The sequence below is a fragment of the Anolis carolinensis genome, chromosome 1 (assembly GCF_035594765.1).
Source record: "Anolis carolinensis isolate JA03-04 chromosome 1, rAnoCar3.1.pri, whole genome shotgun sequence".
NCBI classification, from domain to species: domain Eukaryota; kingdom Metazoa; phylum Chordata; class Lepidosauria; order Squamata; family Dactyloidae; genus Anolis; species Anolis carolinensis.
Window position 1 is genome coordinate 297,225,164 of NC_085841.1, and position 24,224 is coordinate 297,249,387.

Below are 24,224 nucleotides of genomic sequence, written 5' to 3' on the forward strand. Positions count from 1 at the left end.
GTGTAGCCTAGCTGGTGATTGTCAAATTCAGATAAGGTGGCTGCTTATATAGAATTACACATAAACACCCCCTGCCCCCAAATATTGGATGTAGCATTGAATGAAACATGGTAAAACGAACATGTACTGTACCACACCTCAAAAATAAAGTATGAGAGATAAAGCAATCATAAATCTAACACTGAAATGTGAAATTGTGATAAAACATCTTATTCCTCTCCTAGTACCTTTATGTTGAAAGCAGACCACAATAAAAAATGGTTGAAGCATGGAAGAAACTTTGCTTTTACTCATACCTAACCTAAATTCATCACTTGTGTTTTTCTTTTATTCCAGGTACATTTTTTGGCACTGCCCACCCTGCAAAGCTAAAACATTTTAGCTGTTTACATCATCATAATCATAATCATTAGAAGCCCCCAAATTATCTCTCCCTGCACAATCTTTATTCAAGCTTGATTTTGTTTTGTTTAACAGGCTTCTATTCCAGTTATTCAGAGTTTAGAATAATTTTGAACGGATTTGCTGTCAACTGAAATGAGAGCACCATAGAATCATAGAATCGTAGAGTTAGAAGAAACCTCATGGGCCATCCAGTCCAACCCCCTGCAAGAAGCAGGAAAATCTCATTCAAAGCACCCCTGACAGATGGCCATCCAGCCTCTGCTTAAAAGCCTCCAAAGAAGGAGCCTCCACCACACTCCGGGGCAGAGAGTTCCACTGCCGAACAGCTCTCACAGTGGGGAAGTTCTTCCTGATGTTCAGGTCGAATCTCCTTTCCTGTAGTTTGAAGCCATTGTTCTGTGTCCTAATCTCCAGGTGTTGCAGCCCAGGCAGCGAGAGCACTGAAAACCAACACAGAGACCAATAATCTTTTAATATCTTTATTAAACAAATAATAATCCCAAAATGAATTGGTGGAAAAGTTGAGCAAGCAATAGCCCTTTAAGAAAAGGTATAAGATAGTCCAGAAATGTCAAGGAATATGTCCTGTATTAGAGTCCAAAGTCCAGAAACCGAAACACACTCAAAACTGATGATAGCCTTTGAGTGGGGAATTAAGTCAGCAAGCTAGGCAGATGAGCAAGGTCCAAATGTTCAAGAATAGTTCTTAGAAGCAAGGCAGGAACTTGAGATCGTGGAAATAAATCTTGGTTCATGAAAAGACAGGAAAGTAGACTTAAATCCGGGTCTACTCGTGAGTCGCGGCACCTGCTGGCCACTTGAGTCAAGGAGCAGGAAACTGGAGACGATGCACCTTCTTAGTGGTAAGCAAAGTTGACACCGCAAGGGAAACTACTGGGAGCAAAACTTTTATTGAAGTGCAGAGTCTCCCCCCAAAAGGGGGGCCTTTCTCCCCAAAGTTCCCAAGGGAAAGGCTTCTAGAGAGAGTCTCCACGCTCAGCCAAGTGGGCACTTCTCCTCCGTGCTTGTTTCTCAGACCTCTGCTTGTTTAGATACTCTTTCCGGTTGAAGGACACAGACTCCGGTGAGCTAGAGACATCTGGCAAGGGAGCAGAGTTATCCACAACACTCTCCCTTTCAATTAGAGCTGGCTGTGTATCGTCAACAAGTGGCAGTTGCAAATTCATCGGGTCTTGCTGACTCGGAGAAATATCAACATATTCTTCATCCTGGTCAAAAGCAAACCCAGGGACAGGTACAGGGGCCAAAGGTAGCTGGGATATAACACCAGGGCAGCAGAAAACAGGCTTGCTCCCACCTCCCTATGACTTCCCCTCACATATTTGTATATGGCTATCATGTCTCCTCTCAGCCTTCTCTACTGCAGGCTAAACATACCCAGCTCTTTAAGCCGCTTCTCATAGGATTTGTTCTCCAGACCCTTGATCATTTTAGTCGCCCTCCTCTGGACGCTTTCCAGCTTGTCAACATCTCCCTTCAACTGTCATGCCCACAATTGGATGCAGTATTCCAGATGTGGCCTGATCAAGGCAGAATAGAGGCATAGAATGACTTCCCTGGATCTAGACGCTATGCCTCTATTTATGAAGGACAGAATCCCATTTGCTTTTTTCACCACCACATCACATTGTAGGCTCATGTTTAACTTGTTGTCCATGAGGGCTCAAAGATCTTTTTCACACGTACTGCTGTTGAGCCAGGCATCGTCCCCCATTCTGTATCTTTGCATTTCATTTGCACTACATCACTCTCTATGATAGCTGTTCTACAGGCTACATTTGTAATCAAATGTACAGTAATACATTTGATTACTTCTAATTCAAACAATACTCTCAAAATGTAGTGACTCAAAAAACCACTACGTACCTGTAACCAACATATCTAAAATCTGGGAAGAGAAAATAAATCACAATATATTCACTATACTCTATTTTGTCATCCTTGTGAATAAGCTCAAGATCTCTCATTGCTGCTTCTCATAACCCTTAAATGATATAGATTAGACTGCCAGAGAGGTGCTGACAGACCTAAGATCACCCACTGAGTTTTCTGGCTGAAAATGTCATGATGTATTTCCCAAGTCCTAGTCTGACACTTAGTTCACTCCAACTCATTACCCATCAGTAGGTAGGCTCAGGTTCTTGCTATGTACTAATTTTATATTTAAAATAATTTTTGTGGCTGCCTAGTGATGTCAAATGAGATCTCTTAAATTAGCTAAGACCCTGAACAGTAAATATGAAGTGACAGAAGGAAAACATCTGCTGTGAGGAATAATTAAAGAGATCTACTGGCATCTACTGGCAAGAACATTGTCCCCCCCCCCATGCTCATTGGCTTAGATCAAAATTGCTACTGCTTCCAATAAATACATATCTAACTACATTAGATGGACTATTGCCTGATATACAATGCATGCACATCATTAGGCCCATGAAGACACTGAACTCTTATAAAAATATTCTAGATTCTGATCTTTTTTTCTTTTTTTTAAAAAAATAATAATTTTGTGACTGTAAGGTTGAGAAGAAGACACCACTACACTAAGAGCATAAAATGTGTTTACCATGTGGAGTGTTGTGTGGTTTCTGGGTTGTATGACTGTGTTCTAGCAGTATTTTCTCCTGATGTTTTGCCTGCATCCTCTAAAGATGCCAGCCACAGATGCAGGCAAAATGTCAGGAATAAATGCTACTAGAACACGGCCATACAGCCTGGAAACCAAACAACATTCCAGTGATTCTTGCCATAAAAGTCTTCAACAATACATGTTTGCAATGTGTTTCATTGACTGCCTCTAATACAGTAAAGAGGAGCAGTGGAAGTAGGCTGATTATTGGGATATTTGTCCATGGCTGCTGTCTGGTCAGAGGAAACTACCCAGTTAACATTTCGGGCAACTTTCCAAGAATACAGAATATGAAAAGAATGGAGCAAGAAGAAAGAACTTTGGGCGGTGGGGTCTGAAGAAAAGTTCTAATAACAGGTGGATAGGATTAAAAGTCTTCATACTTTTTGGAGAAACCATCCTTACATTTCAGTTTAAAACAATTAAAATGCCAAATTTGTAATTTGGCAATGATAAAAGAGTAATTTGGCGATGATGAAAGAGTGAGATTGATGAAAGAACAGAAGGTAGAAGAGGCAACAAGGGGATCGGCTACTCTTGATCTAATCTTAACAAATGTGGAAGACCTGATCAATACAGTCGAAGTGGTCGGATCCTTAGGGGCAAGTGACCATGTGCTCCTGGAGTTTGCAATACAAAGGGAGGCTGAAACTAAGATAAGTCAAACATGCATTCTGGACTTTAAGAGAGCTGACTTCCAAAAAATGAAGGAATTACTGAGCTGCATTCCATGGGCGCCAATATTAAAAGACAAGGGAGTTAACGATGGATGGGAGTTTTTCAAAAGTGAAATACTCAAGGCGCAAATGCAAACAGTGCCAACAAAGAAGAAAAATAAGAAAATTGCTAAGAAGCCAGATTGGATGTCCAAAGAACTTATAACCGAGCTAAGACTCAAAAGTGACATGCACAAGAAGTGGAAAAGGGGAGAAATCACCAAAGAAGAATTCAAACGTATAGCCAACTCCTGTAGGGAAAAGGTTCGCAAGGCTAAAGCGCAAAATGAGCTCAGGCTTGCCAGGGACATAAAACACAACAAAAAAGGCTTTTTTGCTTACGTTGGTAGAAAAAGGAAGAACAAGGAGGCGATAGGGCCATTGCAAGCAGAAGATGGGGTGATGGTGACAAGGGACAGGGAAAAGGCAGAACTACTTAATGACTTCTTTGCCTCAGTCTTCTCACAAAAAGAAAGCCATCTTCAACCTCAGCAACATGGAATGGACGAAGGATTGGGGGAAATCCAACCCCAAATAGGGAAACAAGTTGTCCAGGAACACCTGGCCACTCTAAACGAATTCAAGTCCCCAGGGCCAGATCAGCTACATCCAAGAATATTGAAGGAACTAGCGGAAGTTATTTCAGAACCACTGACAATTATCTTCGAGAGTTCTTGGAGGACAAGAGAAGTCCCAGAAGAGGGCGAATGTGGTCCCTATCTTCAAGAAGGGAAAAAAGAACGACCCAAACAATTACCGTCCGGTCAGCCTCACGTCGATACCAGGCAAGATTCTGGAAAAGATCATTAAGGAAGTGGTCTGCGAACACTTAGAAACAAATGTGGTCATTGCTAATAGTCAACACGGATTTACCAAAAACAAGTCATGCCAGACTAATCTGATCTCTTTTTTCGATAGAGTTACGAGTTGGGTCGATACAGGGAATGCTGTGGATGTAGCGTACCTGGATTTCAGTAAGGCCTTCGACAAAGTCCCCCACGGCCTTCTAGAAAACAAACTAGTAAAATGTGGGCTAGACAAAACTATGGTTAGATGGATCTGTAATTGGCTAAGCGAACGAACCCAAAGGGTGCTCACCAATGCGTGATCTTCATCATGGAAAGAAGTGACAAGTGGAGGGCCACAGGGCTCCGTCCTGGGCCCGGTTCTGTTCAACATCTTTATTAACAACTTAGACGAAGGGTTAGAAGGCACGATCATCAAGTTTGCAGACGACACAAAACTGGGAGGGATAGCTAACACTCCAGAAGACAGGAGCAGAATTCAAAACGATCTTGACAGACTAGAGAGATGGGCCGAAACTAACAAAATGAAGTTCAACAGGGACAAATGCAAGATACTTCACTTCGGCAGAAAAAATGGAATGCAAAGATGGGGGACACCTGGCTTGACAGCAGTGTGTGCGAAAAAGACCTTGGAGTCCCCATGGACAACAAGATAAACATGAGCCAACAATGTGATGCGGCAGCTAAAAAAGCCAACGGGATTCTGGCCTGCATCAATAGGGGTATAGCGTCTAGATCCAGGGAAGTCATGCTCCCCCTCTATTCTGCCTTGGTCAGACCACACCTGGAATACTGCGTCCAATTTTGGGCACCGCAGTTGAAAGGAGATGTTGACAAGCTGGAAAGCGTCCAGAGGAGGGCGACTAAAATGATTAAGGGTCTGGAGAACAAGCCCTATGAGGAGCAGCTTAAAGAGCTGGGCATGTTTAGCCTGCAGAGGAGAAGGCTGAGAGGAGACATGATAGCCATGTACAAATATGTGAGGGGAAGTAATAGGGAGGAGGGAGCAAGCTTGTTTTCTGCTGTCCTGGAGACTAGGACACGGAACAATGGCTTCAAACTACAGGAAAGGAGATTCGACCTGAACATCAGGAAGAACGTCCTCACTGTGAGGGCTGTTCAGCAGTGGAACTCTCTCCCCCGGGCTGTGGTGGAGGCTCCTTCTTTGGAGGTTTTTAAGCAGAGGCTGGATGGCCATATGTCGGGGGTGCTTTGAATGCGATTTCCTGCTTCTTAGCGGGGGGTTGGACTGGATGGCCCAAGAGGTCTCTTCCAACTCTACTATTCTATGATTCTATGAACTGTTGCAAATATGGGACAGCAGACAAACCTTGGTCATACACATTTCAATAAGGCAGGTATCGTGCTGTATATTATCATTTCAGAGAGTTTAGACAACTGGAAAATGTTGGTTGCTAACTTTATTTTTAGAATATGTAAAACATTCAGTTTACCTAGCTCCATTAAGCAAAGGATACACGTTATATCAAAACAGTGTATTACACGTTCTACTATGAAAATTACTGTAGTGCTCAAAATCATCTTTCTTCTTTCAGGAGGATTATGCAGTTGCAGTTGAAAGAAAAACTGCAGATTGGTTTTGCTTCTCTAGATCAACCTCTGACTAATTTCGCAGCTAGAAGCTTCAAACAATTACAACACTAGCCTTGGTTATCAAGATCTTACTTGTTCAATTTTCTAGATATCAGCAAAGGAACATGATTGATACATGGAGTGTCAGATTTGCCTGTTAGGAAATCCATTTTCCCCTTCTGTTTTATTACAAGACCATTCTGTTGTTTTTATGCCTATCAAACATCTTTTGCAGGGTCTTGGCAGGAATATGCTTTTATTCCTGGAGTAAATTTACCACTGTTGGGCAGTAAATTTTGAAAATCTCCCCACAAGGTGATTTATCACAAATTGCTTTCCGCTTAATTTAGCAACTGTTTTGTCCACAAACTCATTTTGTTTAAATGCAATAAAATAATAGATTCTCTCCAAATAGCAACAGTGATCACAAAAGTTATTAGGTTATCACAAACCTGTTTTATTCTGTGTTAATAACAATCATTGTTAGACTATTACATATGTGATGATGTGTCCAAACAATTTCTGCATTAAAAGGGAGTTTCAAGGACCTGGAAATGATCAGAAATAATTTAACTTTGCTTCTTTCAGCAGCTCCTTCTGTATAGTTGCTGCTGATGAGTGATCAAGCCAATCAAAATAGTGTGATATCATAGAGCTCTGTGTGTGTGTGTGTGTGTGTGTGTGTGTGTGAGAGAGAGAGAGAGAGAGATTGGGTTTTAATCAACACTGTAGAATTAATGCAGTTTAGCATCACTTTCACTGCTCAATGTAGTGGAATCCTGGGAGTTGTTGTTCTGTGAAGCACCAGGTCCTTTGTCAGGGAAGGCTAAAGATCTTTTAAAATTACAGTCTCCATGATTCCACAGCATTGAGCCATGGCAGGGTACTTCTAGATGTGCCAAAACACGGGACAAAGAAGTGGGTTTTTATGCGGGACCTCAAATGGAGTCCAAACACAGACCTCTCAGTCATGCTACATAGTCCCCTACCATCCTCACAGCTGTTTTTTTTTTTTTGAAACAGATTAAGATGGAGGGCGGATGGGGGAAATCCAGCAGAATTTTCTTAAAATAATTAATTCCAGAGATGTGTATATGTGCATATGAAGTACAGCACATAATGGAGTAATTTCTTTTTTAAAAAAATTCTCTCGGATCTCTGTCTTCCTCCAATTGTTAATTCAAGCTCTGTTTGACATTACAAAGTGTAAAAGATAGACTTTGAGAGAGTTGTATTTGCTTTCCACTTGTGTTTCCCTGCTTCTGGAACATGGCCATACAGCCCGGAAAACGCACAACAACACAAACTACCTTATGTTATCGCATTTAACCATTGCCTGTTTATTTTTATGAGAGATTTTTTTCAATTTATTTTTTTCTTTGGTTTCTTGGGCTCCATTAAATTGAGGTTGGGGTAAATGGAACCTTTGGGTGCAATGTTTTCACATTTGATTGATTGGTTGATTGATTGATTGATTATCTCCCTATCTTTCTCCTACCACAAGACACAAGGTATCTTCCAATAAAATAAAACAAAGTATAGTTTTGTTTGTTGTTTATTCGTTCAGTCACTTCCGAGTCTTTGTGATCTTTTGGACCAGCCACATGGCAGAGCTCCCTGTTGACCGTCGCAACCCCCAGATCCTTTAAGGTCAAGCAAGTCACTTCAAGTATACCATTCATCCATCTTGCCCTTGGTCAGCCCTCCTTTCCTTTTCCGTTCATTTTCCCCAGCATCATTATCTTCTCCAAGCTTTCTTGTCTTCTCATTATGTGGCCAAAGTACTTCATCTTTGCCTCTAATATCCTTCCCTCCAGTGAGCATTATTTCCTGGAGTATAGACTGGTTTGATCTCCTTGTGGTCCAAGGCACTCTCAGAATTTTCGTCCAACACTACAGTTCAAAAGTGTCTATCTTCCTTCACTCAGCCTTCCTTATGGTCTAGCTCTCGCATCAATAGGTTACTATGGGGAATATCATTGTTTTAACTATGCAGATCTTCATTGCCAGTGTGATGCCTTCACTCTTTACTATTTTATCAAGGTTGGTCATTGCTCTCCTCCCAAGAAGTAAATGTCTTCTGATTTCCTGGCTGTAATCTACATCTGCAGTAATCTTTGGGACTAGAAATCCAAAATATGTCACTGCCTCCACGTTTTCTCCCTCTATTTGCCAATTATCAACCAGTCTGGTTCCCATAATTGGAATTCTTAGCCAGAGAGATCATGCATTGTTCTGTTTACATAATTATGTTTTAATTTGTATATTAATTTTTTAAAACTATGTTGGAGTTAAAATTACTGGAAGAAACATTAACAACCTTAGATATAGAGATGAAACCTGTCAGGACTCCGCCTCCTCTTAAAGAGCCACACACAATAAGTAAAGTTAACAAATGTTTATTAATTGATATTTTGAACTTAGAAACACTTAACTTCAGTGTTCCCAATAAAAGTAAATGTCCTTGTTTCAAGGAAAGGCAAAAAAGCAGGAACAGAAAATAATCCCGATTACCTAGCCTGATAATCCGGCATAACTTCAACCAAACATTCACTGGAGCTAATGTCACATCCCGCTATGGCACAAAGAGCCAGGCAAGAGCCAAACGCCCACCAGTCATGAGCGCAAACAATGCCGTCGTCAAGAGCCAAGCCAAATTCAGAAACCAACAGAGAAGCCAACAGGGAGTAGCAATGCCGTCATCAAGAGCCAAGCCAAATTCAGGAAGCCAACAAACACCAAGCCAGGAATGAGCAACGCCGCCGTCGGGAGCCAAGCCAAATCCAGGAACCAACAGGGAAGCCAACCGGGAGTAGCAATGCTGTCGTCAGGAGCCAAGCCGAATTCAAGAAGCCAGCAAATGCCAAACCAGGAACGAGAATTGTCATTGTCAGGAGCCAAACCAAATTCAGGAACCGAGGGGAAGCCAGGAACGAGCGTTGTCGTCGTCAGGAGCCAAACCAAATTCAGGAACCAAGAAGAAGCCAGGAAACACCAAGCCAGGAATGAACGTTGTCGTCGTCAGGAGCCAAACTGGATTCAGGAACACGAAGCTGTACAGCCAGGACCCAAGGAGAACAGGCAGTGACAAAGCAATGTCCCAAAATGACACCTTGCCTTCTGCAAGGGAAGTCTACTTCCAACTCCACTTTTAACTTACACCTCGGAGTCCGATGATGGTGAGGCCTCCATCCTATCATCATTATTCACAGCTGATCTAGATCTCATATGTGAACCTTGCCCATCATCCCTCCAGTCTTTCCATCTTTGTTCAAGACTTAGATCTCCCCATATCCCTGGTGTACCAGTAGTTTGCCAGTCCCCTGAAGCACCCTCAGAAACTGGCTCTGCACACACATTTACTTGAGTCCAACCTGCAGCATCTTCTATCTCACTCCCAAACCCATAATTCCCAGAAAAACCCTCAAATATTTCATCCTCTGTGGGAGCAGTGAGTATATCCTGGATCTTTTTCCTTTCCCTTTCCTCATCTGACTCCTTCTCCCGAGTTGACCTTTAATTTCCTCTACTTTCTGGTAATCCCTCATCTTCCAGCATTGACTCCTCATCACTAGGAGTTTCCTCCTCAGAAGGAGCCATAAATATTTCCCGAACCCGCTTTGCTTGCTGTTCTTCATCAAACACCTGCTCACCATTAACCCTTTTCTTCCTGCTAGCAGTTTCACCAGTAGTACCATTACTGCCCCTTGGCCCAACTACAACAATACCTTTTTTTGAAGTTTCAAAAAAAGAGTAGTTTAATTACACCAAATCAGGATGTTCCTGACAGTAATTTAAGTAAGTCTCACATTATACTCCCATGTTTTCATAAGTCCAGTACAGGAAGCCCATGAGCCATTTTTCCTCTTAAAATGTCCATCAATTTGGTTCTTCTCTTAAAAAAATAAATACACTTCCATATATTTCAAGCAGTTCTATGATCCTTTATTCCAGTTCAAGGAAAATACCCACGTGCCTGTCCATGAAAGCTGGAATTGCTCTCAAATGCTAGAAACAGTTGTTCTCAGACTGAAAGCAGATGGGAGTCCTCTATAATCTTCTAAAAACAAAGATGCCCAAGGGCCAACCATTGAGATCAATGTTTTCAGCAGCATAGGCATGTTCCCAGAGCAGTTCTAGTAAGATTCTTCATCTCCATATAATCATTTAGGTCCAGAATGAGAATTCACACTTTAAGCATAAAATGCTAGGAATATCTGAGCTGCCGTGTTTAATCACAGAAGTCTTTACTGTCTGGATGATTGTTCCCATCACTGTCCTGTGAGGAAAAGAACCTAATTTTTTTCCAAAGCTCTGTTTTATAGTTTCTTTTATATTCCTCATTCCAGGTATGTGGGTAAAGCACCCTCCTCTTTCATTCCCTTCATTGTCCCAGGAGTGTTCTAAACAAAATGAGCAAATCCACTGTTCTGTTGTCCTGTTCCAGGAACAGAACTAAAGACTTCCAATTTCCAGCGCAAAAATGATGTAATGGTGCATAATCTTGTTATTGTGAAGTGGTTCCCCCTGCCCAGATTCCTTTGAACCTGATGGCCGTGTGTAGTGAATCTTACCTGTTAGGCCAGAAAAGGAGCCTGGATAACAGTAGGGCAGGCCTCCATTTTGGGAGGGAATGCCAGGGAGGCAGCCATCTTAAGTGAGGCTGGTTGCAAAAAGGAGGAGTTTTGGAGACTCCTAGGATTGGCCAGTGGAAGTTGGGAGGAGCCAAGTCTTAGAAAGGAGGGAGAAGTCGGAGTTGAGTTTCAATTGGAGTCAGAGTTGGGAAAGAGAGGGAGTTTGGAAGTGTAGGTTAGAGAGTTGCTTGATGTGAGCTGACAGGAAAAAGGTCAGACAGCAGGGTGATTTCTTGTGGGAATTGGCACAAGAGATTGACTCTCTAGGCTGGGCTAGTTAACAGAAAGAACTCTAGGATAGAGTTAGTTAATAACCCAGGGGACTACCTAGTTAGGTTAGTCAAACTCGTTACTTTTTCTCAGAGATAGAGTGAGGGTTCTGGTAACCAACAGTTAGATTGGTCTAGTTAATCTGTCTGTAACTAAGTGAAGTGAACTGAACAAACAACCAAGTCAAGCTGAAGAACTTTTGTAACAAGTCACGCTTTTTGTACCTCTCAGAAGTAGTTAATTGTCTGTTTAAAGAAAATAAATCTTGTTATATTTAACTTTCAAAACGTCTCTACAGTGCCTCATTCCATCATCAAGCCTGTGTGATAGTTCCAACCTTTTAACATCCTGGTGCTACAGAAAAGCCTCTCAATAAACAGTCGTTTGAGAGCCAGGGGTAACAGCAGGGTTGGCAGAAGTGGGAGACGTTTACCTCGCATAATTTTAAAACAAAAATCCTAAACATCTTAGGTTGGTGGCAGTTTAATTTTAAAATAAAGTTTTAAAAACCAGCAGGGTCACATCTCTCTAACATGTATCCCTCTTGTGCCTCCGTGTTATGTGTGTGACACGGGGTGTGTTATAATTGGTGGTAGTGGGCCATGCTATAATTGGTGTCAGCGGTGGTCTGCTATACCGTGCTTTAAAATGAAGCTTGGGAGTAACAGGAATGCTGAATTATTCCACTTGTTCTTGCACCTCACAGCCACCTCTCTTTTGATGCTGCTTCCAGTCTCAAGAGCCTTATCTTCTCCTTCATTGGCAATCTGCTCTTTCAGGAGGGTTATTCTTGGTTAAGATGGTTATTCTAGGCCTGCCCCTCTCGATGGATTGTCACCTTGCCATGGTGAGGGGGCTTGCGTGTTCCGATGAACCTGTGGGCACAACCACTGGAGTGATGCACTCCCAGGAGTGGCCGCAGGGGAGGTTCCAGACCAAGCACAATCCGAAGACCCAAAGACCTCAATGGCGGAGCAGGCGGAGGATAACATGGTACATGTTACAATGGCTGTGAAGGCGGAAGAAGGCTGCAACAGACTGAGAAGCCACTGTCATTGTGTTAACCACACCACTGCTGGAACCTCACTCTGTAAAGACTGTGTGTTGACCGGCCGTGCACCGATCTCCACACATTAAAAAAAAATCACGCACAGGCGTCTTCCAACAAAAATAAAAACAAACCTACAAAAGTCCCATGGCGATCAGCAAGTGGCGACGGGGGCAGGACTGTGAAATCTGGAAGCCCCTAGTCACAGACTGGCACATGGGCGGTGGATATGGACTCAGTCGTTCTACCTCAAGGACCGAGGCAGTTGAGTAGTCCAGCAGCTGTATCCATGACTGAGCAGCCCTTTTTAGGATCCGATCTGCTCACCCCACATGGGGAAGGGGCTAGAAAAGGTGCCCTAAACATAGTCTGCCTCTCCTACCCTGACTGGACTGCCGCGTCCAGAGGGGGTCACCACTCTGTGACCAAAACAGAAAAATGAACTTTGGAACATGGAACGTATGGACACTGTTGGATAACACCGACAACGAACACCCTGAACGCAGGACTGCTATCATTGCAAGGGAGCTGGGACGCTTTAAGATCGACATAGCAGCCCTTCAGGAGATCCGGAGAGCAGGAGAGGGACAGCTGAAGGAAGAAAAGGGAGGCTACACCTTCTTCTGGAAGGGACTGCCTGAAGAAGAGCAAAGAATACATGGAGTTGGCTTTGCTATCAGAAACAACCTGGTGAAGCACCTGACTGAAGCACCCACTGGGATCAATGAACGACTTTCAACCCTCTGAATTAACCTTGCCAAAAACCAACAGGCAACCATCATATGCGCCTATGCACCAACTCTAGATGCTGACGAAGACATCAAGGAAAATTTTTACTGTCAGGTGGACACCATCCTATCGGAGATACCTAAGGAGGACAAAATCATCCTCCTGGGGGACTTTAATGCAAGAGTCGGAAGGGACTCTGACCAGTGGCCAGGGATCATAGGAAAATACGGGGTCGGAAACAGCAACTTGGATGGCACCTTGCTTCTCACCAAATGCGGAGAGCACAACCTTGTCATCACCAACACGCTCTTCCGCCAGAAAAACAAGCTCAAGACATCATGGAAGCACCCTTGGTCAAAGCATTGGCACCTCTTGGACTATGTTATTACACGTGCCAGAGACCGCCGTGATGTGCTTCTCACAAGAGCCATGACAGGTGCTGATGACTGCTGGACGGACCATAGGTTAATTCGATCCACGATGGCTATCAAGATCGTCCCCAAACGCAGACACCAAGGAAGAAAAACAAGGTGCAGAATGAACACCCAAGCCCTTCAGGAGCCTTCCAAACGAGCCCTTCTCCAAACAACACTCAAGGATCATCTACCCACAGAACACCCCGAAAATGTTGAGGAACATTGGAACAAACTGAAGACCTCGATCATCACAGCCTGTGAAGAAACCATTGGATACCAAAATAAGAAACATCAAGACTGGTTTGATGATAATGACAAAGAGATCCAACAGCTAATTGATAACAAAAGGAAAGCCTTCCAAACATGGCAGAGAGACACCAACTGTGCTGCCAAGAAAAAGATCTATGCCAGTGCAAAAGCTGAGGTCCAAAGAAGGAACAGAGAACTCAAGAACATCTGGTGGACAAAGAAGGCTGAAGAAATCCAACACCTTGCAGATACCCATGACGCTCAGGGATTTTTCAAAGCCACAAAGATCATTTATGGACCAAGAAACCATGGCATACAGCCCCTACACTCATCAGATGGAACCAAAATTCTGAAGGACAAAACATCAATTGCACTACGTTGGAAAGAGCACTACCAGAACCTGCTGAATCGTGGCTCCAATGTGGCCAAAGAGACTCTCTCACAAACCCCATAACAACAAACCAGGGATGAGCTTGCATCACTGCCTAGTTTGGAAGAAGTCAGCAATGCCATCAGCCAACAAAAAAACAACAAAGCCAGCAGACCTGATGGAATTCCTGCTGACATCTTCAAAGAGGGTGGACCTGAGCTGATACAACAACTCCACCAGCTGATTGAAAAGGTGTGGATGACCGAGAAAATCCCAGCAGACTTCAAGGATGCCACCATCATCACCCTTTTCAAGAAAGGGGACAGAACAGACTGCAGGAACTATCACGGCATCTCCCTTCGAACCTCCGCCGGGAAAATCCTCGCAAGAATCCTTGCTAACCGCCTTCTCCCTGTCTCAGAAGACACCCTCCCAGAATCCCAGAATGGCTTCTGCCCCTCCAGAGGAACAGTGGACATGATCTTCACTGCACAACAGCTCCAAGAAAAATGCAGGGAACAAAACCAACCTCTGTACATGGCATTCATTGACCTTGCAAAGGCATTCGACACAGTGAATCGCAGCACTCTCTGGACCATCCTCCAAAAAATCGGGTGCCCTGACAAATTTGTGAACATCCTTTGGCTCCTCCATGATGACATGATGGCAACAGTCTTGGACAGCAACGGCTCCCAAAGTGACCCATTTAAGGTGGAATCAGGTGTCAAGCAGGGATGTGTCATTGCCCCTACTTTATTTTCCATCTTCATCGCTATGATACTTCACCTTGTTGATGGGAAGCTCCCCACCGGAGTGGAAATCATCTATCGGACAGATGGCAAGCTATTTAACCTCAGCAGACTAAAAGCCAAAACCAAGGTCACCACAACATCTGTTATAGAACTCCAATATGCTGATGACAACGTAGTCTGTGCGCATTCAGAAGAAGACCTACAAGCCACTCTAAACACCTTCACAGAAGCATACGAGAAACTCGGCCTCTCACTGAACATCGAGAAAACCAAAGTGCTCTTCCAACAGGCACCAGCTACTCCTTCTGCAAAGCCAGGAATACAGCTTAACGGTGTAACATTAGAAAATGTTAACCATTTCCGCTACCTTGGCAGCCACCTCTCCACAAAAGTCAACATCGACACTGAAATGCAACACCGCCTGAACTCTGCGAGTGTAACATTTTTCAGAATGAAGCAGAGAGTGTTTGATGACCGGGACATCCGTAGAGATACCAAGGTGCTTGTTTACAAAGCCATTGTCCTCCCAACCCTGCTCTACGCCTGCGAAACGTGGACTGTCTACAGACATCACACCAAACTCCTGGAGCGTTTCCATCAGCGTTGCCTCAGGAAAATCCTGCAAATCTCTTGGGAAGACAGGCGGACAAATGCCAGTGTGCTTGAGGAAGCAAAGACCGCCAGCATTGAAGCGATGCTCCTACGCCATCAACTCCGCTGGACTGGCCATGTTGTCCGAATGCCCGATAACTGTCTCCCAAAGCAGTTACTGTACTCCGAACTCAAGAATGGGAAATGGAATGTTGGTGGGCAGGAAAAAAGATTTAAAGATGGGCTCAAAGCCAACCTTAAAAACTCTGGCATAGACACTGAGAACTGGGAAGCCCTGGCCCTTGAGCGCTCTAATTGGAGGTCAGCTGTAACCAGCAGTGCTGCGGAGTTCGAAGAGGCACGAACAGAGGGCCTAAGGGAGAAACGTGCCAAGAGGAAGGAGCGTCAAGCTAACCCCGACCGGGACTGCTTTCCACCTGGAAACCGATGTCCTCACTGTGGGAGAATATGCGGGTCAAGAATAGGTCTCTTCAGCCACCTAAGAACCCACCCCCAAGACACCAAGGATGGAAGACAATCGTCCTCGAGCTACGAGGGATCGCTTAAGTAAGTAAGTCTAGGCCTGCTCTGTTACCACTGGCTGAGTCAGGAAGTGACCTCTTCAAAGATTCAGTGCTGGGAGACCTTTGTAGGGCAGGAGCTCTATCGCTTGGTGGTGATGGATTTCATTTTCACCCTCTTGGACACTTTCTTTGGAGATCTGATGTGGAGAGTGATTTTAGAGAAGAAGCTGCAACGCAAACAGAGACCGGAGTTTGACATTGCTAGAAATGTGCTGGAATTGATTTATGGACAATCCCTGACCTGGCTGGGTGTCTTCTTTGCCCCACTCCTCCTTGCTGTTCTAATCCTCAAGTTGTTGCTCTTGTTTTATATAAAGGAAGCCAGTTTGAAGAGAAATTGCCAGTCTCCCAATAAACCCTGGCATGCATCCCACATGGATACCGTCTTAATCACCTTGTTGTGCTTCCCTACATTCCTGGGTGCCTCCATATTCCTCTCCTACACCATATGGGCAGTAAAACCCTCAGAGATGTGTGGACCCTTTCAAATTTTTGAGACCATCTATGATTCTGGGAAGACATGGATAGTGGATCTAGAGCAATCTTGCCCAAATCTTACCTGGTTTACCTGGATCCAGCAACATCTAATCCAAAATAGTTTCTTTTTGTTTTTAATTTCTGGAATTTTGCTAGCTGTGATCTACCTCAATATTCAAGTGGTGAAGGGTCAACGAAGAATTATCACCCTACAGATGATACTTGATGGTTGAAAGCAAAGAGAAGCTGAGGAGCCTTATAACCAAGGTGAAAGAAGAAAATGCAAAAGCTGGATTGCAGTTAAACACCAAGAAAACCAAGATTACTCTTTCCTAAACTGCAAATTCCATAATTTCATAGGATGGTGCCATTGCAATTGAAGTGGAATCATAGTAAAGAGAGAGAGAAAGAGTGTCAAAGGGTTTTATTAGACTGTCATCAATGCACTTAACAAGAAGTGGATTCCATGCTTACATTCTACCCCTGCAAGCTTAATGGAGTCTGGATAATAGAAGACAACCTAGACAACTTCTTGGTATAAAAAGCCATCATTTTCTTGGGCAATAGATGCCGAGGCTTAGCTCAGTATAGTACATTGGATCTAGGTACTGGTGAACTCATGTGAACAAATTGGAGTCCCTCTTTCCTCCCAGCCTTACTTTTGTGAAAGAGAATCAAGCCATGGCAGTAAACTGATTATCCTGTGTGGGTGCAAGACAGTGAAGTGAAGCAAGTCCAACACACCTCTGTCCCTTCAGATGAATGTAGCTTTAGTAAACTTCCACCTCAAATTGATGGGTATGCCCAGAATGAAAACGACTACATTAGTTCTGTCTCCTTTAAACTGTATCTAGTTCTAAAATTGTGACAATAAATGAGTACATTTGGAAGCAAACAAAACTACAGGTATATTGTATATTACCACAGAAGCCAAAGAAGGGAGTGTGTTGTTGAAGGCTTCACAGGATTGTTGTGTGTTTTCTGGGCAGTATGGTCATGTTCCAGAACTATTTTCTCCTGACGTTTCACCCACATCTAAGGCAGGCATCCCCAGAGGTATATACCTCACAACCTCTGGGGATGCCTGCCATAGATGTGGGTGAAACGTGTGTATGCCCTTACCTTATTGAATTCTCCTCCCCTTTCTTATGAAATATTCATGGTCTCTTATTTTGACAATGTTCAACCAAGAGCTTAAATTAAACATCAGAGAAGATAATTACTCTCTAAATAAATTAAATATTTTGAAATATTTTCTTCCCATACAATAAAGACCATTCTTGCTTCTACTGGTTTCTTGATCCTCCCTTATTTGGATTGTTGTGTGTTTTCTGGGCAGTATGGCCATGTTCCAGAAGTATTCTCTCCTGACGTTTCACCCACATCTATGGCAGGCATCCCCAGAGGTTGTGAGGTATATACACAGGGCCAAGAAATAACATTGAGATCAATACTTGTGACAGTGACAAGAAAAAAAGCAAGATTAAGGACCTCCTTCCCCCCATCATATGGTGGGGATGGGACAAGGTGTGTTGGTGCCCTGTCCCCATCAGGTGAGAAAAAGGGCAGCAATGTGCATTGTTCTGTCACCCTTTTCTCCATCATATGGAGGAAAGTGCTGGTAGCTCTGTTGGACTTACCCAAAAAACACTTTCCTCCCCATAGTGGAGGAGGAAGTGTCCTGAGACGTTTCCCTTCTGCTTTGGGAGGAATGTGGGCAGGGCCTGCCTAGTGTCATCTGTTGATGCTTGGCAGGCCCCGTCCAGGTCCTATCTACAACAGAAAAAAATGGGTCTGTTTCAGCCCCATGTGAAGAAGTCCTAAGAGAGTCAGAAGATGGTAGGCAAAATGGACACATATGGGAATGGTGACAATTCCAGAGTGTCTTAGTGGCAATAAATGACGAGGGCAGAACCTGCCACTTGCCACCAGCCATGTTCCGAAATTCATAAAATCAGTGTTATTAAAGAGGGTTTATAAAATATAAAATATCATATAAAATATCTATCAAGACTTTTAAACCAAGTAAGAACACAAAAATATCACTTGTAAACTGGAGAAAATGTCCAAAAAAGTTGTAAGTTCACAGCATGGGGGAATGTTGTTTTTTGGTTGTTTTTTTAAAGCAGCATTCGAATCTGCTTTTGATAAGATTTGAATAGAACAGGAATAATTTACAGGCTCTGAAAAACATGTTTCTGACTTTCTGTCAGAGGGGAAAATATTCAGAACAGCTTTTGACATATTGGTACCAAGGCAAAAGAAGGCAATTTTCCTACTGCTAAGGGTCATTTTTTAAATGAATTTATAGGAATTGAACTTTTTGAAAAAGAGAAGAAATCTTTGGTATCTTAATAATATAATGCAGTTGAGGACTGCCTATGAATTGTTGTCAATTAGTAGCTGAAAGTTCAAAGAAGGAAAATGAAGGGGTAATATCTCTTCTGTCCTGTATCCCGCTATGCTACCGGTACCTGAAAACCCACTCTGGTTGATTTTTCATTCTTCTAAAACATTCCTTATAGATGTAAGTAGGCTGCAGAACGGAGGGAAAATCATTAATGGTACAACCCCTAGTGTCCTGAGCAATGTATATTAGGAAAGAGAGAAGCATTTGAACTTTGCATTATTTCATTATGTATGAAGCATCCTTATTTTTCTTACACATACATGTATCTTTTACAGGACTGTAGTTCCTATCTCATTTCCTCATCTAAATGAGAAAATTGCCCTAAAATGATTTTTCCTTCAGTTTCCAAATTTCTTTCATTACAGAAAATGAGACATTAAATATACTTCAAACCTACAACTCTCACATTTGCTGTTTATGTTCTCTTTTTAACTTTGCCAGCTCCTTTTCTTTAGAAGCCTAGACTTTATTTCAAACAACCAAGTGACATTTTAGGAGGCAATGGGAAAATTCTTTGGAGAGGATTCTTATTGAAGGGTAATACCTCCATTTCCCTTTACCTCAAGCAGAGCCATCCCGAGGTATTTTTTGGGAGTAGGTGACCAGAATGTTGGCACCCCCCCCCCAAATTTTGGGCCCCCCAAAAAAACAAATAGCTGGAAAATAGCTGCGGCAGCTGCCCCCTGGAGAACGCGTATGCCGGCGCATGCAGGCACGGAAGTCAAGTGTTGTAATCCCTGCGGGGGCGAGTGTTGTAATCCCTGTGCATGCGCACAGGACCATTGCCCAAAATGGCCAATGGTCCTGTGTGCATGCGCAGGGCTTACACCCGCCCGCGCAGCCTGTTGGCTGGTGTGCCATCTGTGTCCGTGCAGGCGATTGAAGCCCTGCGTGTGTGCATAGGACCATTGGCCATTTGGGGTGATGACTTCTATTTGCCCGTGCAGACACGGAAGGCACGCCAGCCAACCTGCCACATGGGTGAGTAGAAGGAAGCCCTGCAAATGTGCACACAGGCTCATTGCTGGTTGGAAACCCTGGGGGTGGTGTGCGCACGCAGGGGCGCCTCGACTGCGCCCCGGCATGTTTTGTGCCACAGGCAACTGCCTAATTCACCTCATCGTTGGACTGCCTCTGACCTCAAGTTACATCCCTGTCTTTTGCAATTAATTTAAGCCTTATGATTGGTAATGAAGTCTGTTTAAGCATAAACGTTTTCAACATTTAAAATCAGATAAAATTAGTCCATATTACTTCAACATTCTGGAAATATTTGCTTCTTGTTCAGGGAATTCATAGAACACATTATAGAGCTGTTAACTGCTATGTGTGGAATCACATAGACAATGAAGAAAACTGTACCGACATTGTCTTATTCACCCACTACAAAGGTAATATTTGCTTTTGAAGTCATGATGGAGAGTAGCCTCATCATGGGAGAACAGAAATGTCCCAAGTCTTTTCAGTGCTTTCCTTTTTAATCAGGGAGAACTATCAGACTCAGATGAAAAACTTGTATGTTTCCTTTTGTCCTCTGTGAATAGTTAAGTCCACCACAGAGGAAGGTAATCAAGATAATAGTTTCTTGAAAGATGCTGACAAAGCTGGACAAAATTACATTCACTGTATAGTTAAATTTACCCTGTGATTTTAGTATCTTGGGGAACAGATTCAATTTTTGTCAGGTGGTAAACACATAGAGAAAACTGTTCACACAAGAAATGTCACTTTTCCAAGAAGTGGAGACATGACAATATTTTAGACTAGTGATTTTGGAAGTCTTAAATGGACTGAAGTTTCAAGTTGTTAACTCAAGGCAGCATTGCATTAACAGAAGTCAAGTGTTCTGGGATTTACTCGTAAAGTAAAGTAAAATTCAAAGTTAACTTCAGGTCTTTTCCACACAGAGGTGGGAACAAACATTTCTAAGCCATATTTTTGTTTTCACTATACAACATGAACAGTTCCCTCCTCCCACATTTCCCTCAGAAATCATAACTCATGTTTCACACCACTAGAGATGTAAAGAACAATCAGATATATATATGTGTGTCTTAATATTTGCTTTGCCAAGCTGTCACTTTAAAAACTCAGTTATTCACCTGGTTGTGCTTAGACCATCACCTTTTCTTAGTATCTAGCACATACATTTTTCTTCACTATCAAGAAAAAACTATTGGAAGAAAGCCCCCTGCAATAGAAAAAAACACAGCCAAATAAAATTGTGACAAAAATGTAAATTGAAATACACTACAACCCCCTTATTCGCTGATTCCATATTCAGAGTTTCATTTACCCATATTCCAAAATGAATTCCTCCCCTCCATTATTATACACATTTTCATGTATTTGCAAATGGTCTTGGGATACATCCCCCATGGATATGGGAGTTGTGTTGTACACTCAGGAATATGAGGTTCTCTACTTGAGTCTCCAATGTAAATTATTCATCTTACAGATGTATGCAAAAGAGACAATAAATAGAATAATATTTATTACCCACTCAGATAATGTATGTTTAAAGTTATGACTAATTCAATATGAAATGTGTGAAATGATATGAAAAATCAGAGCCTAACTCCATTATCTGTAATGATTCAGATTTCAATTTTGTCCTGGCTCCTCTGTTTTGCACAGTTGTATAAAGGCATATATGCCAGACTCTGCAAACATCTGTCTTTTTTCTCTCAAAAGAAAGTAAGTCTCAAAGGAGACCAAGTAAGGAACAATGTAATTGGGAAAGAAAATAAACTTCTATCACCAGTAAAATTCAGACTTGTAGTTGATATGGCTCCATATTGGGGAAAAAAGGCTCTGATGGCAAACATCCCAGCACACAATTTAATTTTCTCTCATCATAAAAGCAACTTCTGTGAATAATGGGAAACCATAATTGCAGACATTAGAATAATTAAAGATGTAAGGAACTAAAGGGCACTGGGAGATTTCAATTACCTTATTTGTTTTGCAGAACATCTACAGATCCCCTTCTGTATAGAAAGACTCCCTGATGAAAGAACCCACATGAAAAGAAGAGAAGAAACAGAAGAAAGAAAAGCATCTTCTCAGCAAGGGAGGAAGAAGAAAGAGCCCCAGTTCTCATAAATGTAGCAGTATTCAAGTGCTAATTTTTAATTACATGTATCACAATTGAATCCTTTCTTTTAGCATTCAAAAATGGCAAATTTTCAGAAGGCAATGTCTGTTAAACTCTCTTCTGATGAGGTCATTGTTGTCAAACACTAGTACTATCCAGGTTTTTTCAGATGTCAGCTACTGCTAAGCCACCATTCAGCCAATTTTGATTCCATTATTACTTACTGAAACAGCAAACAACTCTGTTTTCAATCATATTTCAATCCCTTCATGAACACTTCTATTTTCCCTCCACCCTTGCTGTTGTGAATGTGCCTTCGGAGACTGTGAATGATGGTGGGATCAGGAGAGGAAGGAAAAACCCTCGCAAGGAGGGCTCGTTGGAGGATTTGTTTAGGAAAAGGGTCAGGGAGACTGATGGGGAGTCTTCTGAGGAGGATTCATGTGGGGATCCTGAGGTGGAAATGGATGCTGGGGAACAGGTGTTAACAGAGGAATTGGGCACGGACTGGGTACGGGCACCAGAGATGCTTGGGGACAAATTGGGGCCCATGGATACTGCTGATGCTGGGGAAGCTTGGGTGTCTTCAGAAACAGATCCCACTTGGTCTGCTTGGAGGAGTGAGAGGGGGTCCACAGGTGTGGATAGAGTTGGGCATGGGCAGGATGATTGGGACTCTGATGAGGAATTCGGAACACCTGACCCATGGGCATTGGCTGTCTGGAGTTCTGATTCAGATTAAGAAGTTGAGGCACCTGCTCTTTGGGCGTGAATAGTTTGGATGCCCAGGGAGACCTGGATATATTGGGGTTGTTTGGCCATTATACCTTGCGTGTGGCAAGGTGTTGCTGGGCGCCATTGGGTTTCCTGTGTGTGTTACTGAAGACTGGACTGGGACTTTGCAATGGATGTAAATTTAATCTGGGTTATTCTGCAACGGAGGGAATTGTGTGGGTTTTCCTGGACTGCACTGTTATTACTATTTTGTATTAGCTGCTGTTTGCCCTCGTTGCTTTGACTCTCTGTGCCATTTTGTGTTGTGACCTTCTTGGATGACTTCAACCTCTCGGACCTTGGACCTTGGACTGGAACTTGACTCGGCTTTGCTCTTCGCTCTCAATCCGTGGCTTGGCGTCGTTCTCTATTCCATGGCTGTCTGCTGTTGCTGACTACTACCTTCACTCCTGATACCGACGCTGTCTGCTTATCCTGATTTCGGACCGGCTGGACGACTTTCTCCCACTCTGCTCCTTTAACTCCTGGTCTGGCGTTTGCTTCTGCAGCAGCTTGGCACTTCTGGTTTATCCCGACTTTGGACCAGCTTGACGACGCTTTCCCGCTCTGCTCCTTTAACTCTTGGTTTGGTGTATGTTCCAGCAGTGGTTGCTGCGAGCTCGCCAGTGTCTCACTGTTTCGCTGGCTTTGCTGCTCTCAACTGGGAGTTCCCTAGCTCAGTTTGGGTGTTTGTTTGTTTTGAACTCCTTTTGTACTTTTGAGTTTTGGGAAAGGTTTGTGGGCTTCAATACTGCTTGCTTTAGTTCATGCCTCCGTTTTTCAGCCCATTGTGAACTTTTGGGTCAAGTTCTAGAACTTTAAGTTTAACCCAGATTATATCTCTGGCTAATCCGGATTATTTGCGGGTTTTACCCGCTTGTTCTACTTAATAACATTGAAAGTTAAGTGTTTTAAGTCTTTTTAGTTTGTTGAGCTATTTTTTGGATTGTTGCTTTAATAAACTCTATTTTGCTCTCTAATTGGCGTCTGACTTTTGACACTTGCTGCCCCTGGACTTTGAAGTTTGAATGTACAAGCCATTCTAGTTGAGATCGAGGTTCTTTCCACTCTAGCATATCTTAAAACAAAACCAAAAACACAGACATACACACAGCATTCCTCAAATAATTTGTGCATTGTGAATTTTGTTTTATTTAGCTGTATGGTCAACATAGCCAACCCTGAATGTTTTTTATTGCATATTGTTTCCAATGGGGATTATAATACTTCTGGAGTTTATTTTGTGACGACAAAAAAAACTTTGAGCAGAACTTTCAATGTTTTATGGAATCTTAATATCAATAGGAAAAACGATTTTTAAAAAGTAAAGCAATGGCCAATATAATGTGCAAAATCACAAGTTTGTTAAGCAGCCCTTTAACATACATGGCAATTAATTGGTTTGGGGTTATAACAAACTCAAATATAAATGATTTTTTATAAAAACCCTATCCTCACCCAGTGCCACTAAGCCTCTTAAGAATATCTTGATGGAAGTATTAATCCCTGGTTTGTGGCATGCACTGGTTTATGACTGGACTTTAGACTACAGAATTATGTATATTAAACCATGAAAAAATTAGAGAAAATGTTGGGGCCATATATGGAGTCATGAAAAATTCATCTCTTCATTTAGAAGAATGAATTTCTCTT

General features: G+C 42.7%; 2 protein-coding genes across 9 annotated transcripts in view; one reads left to right on the top strand and one right to left on the bottom strand.

Annotated features, from left to right (window-relative positions):
* lrrc4c (leucine rich repeat containing 4C) overlaps positions 1–24,224 on the bottom strand; it is a 1,096,970-nt gene that overhangs the window by 569,182 nt on the left and 503,564 nt on the right. The gene's annotated exons all lie outside the window — the stretch shown is intronic.
* On the top strand, positions 1,253–16,523 carry LOC100560616 (transmembrane channel-like protein 6). The gene is made up of 2 exons (XM_062968763.1): positions 1,253–1,268; positions 15,802–16,523. The coding sequence occupies exons 1-2, from the start codon at positions 1,253–1,255 to the stop codon at positions 16,521–16,523; spliced, it is 738 nt and encodes a 245-aa protein (XP_062824833.1).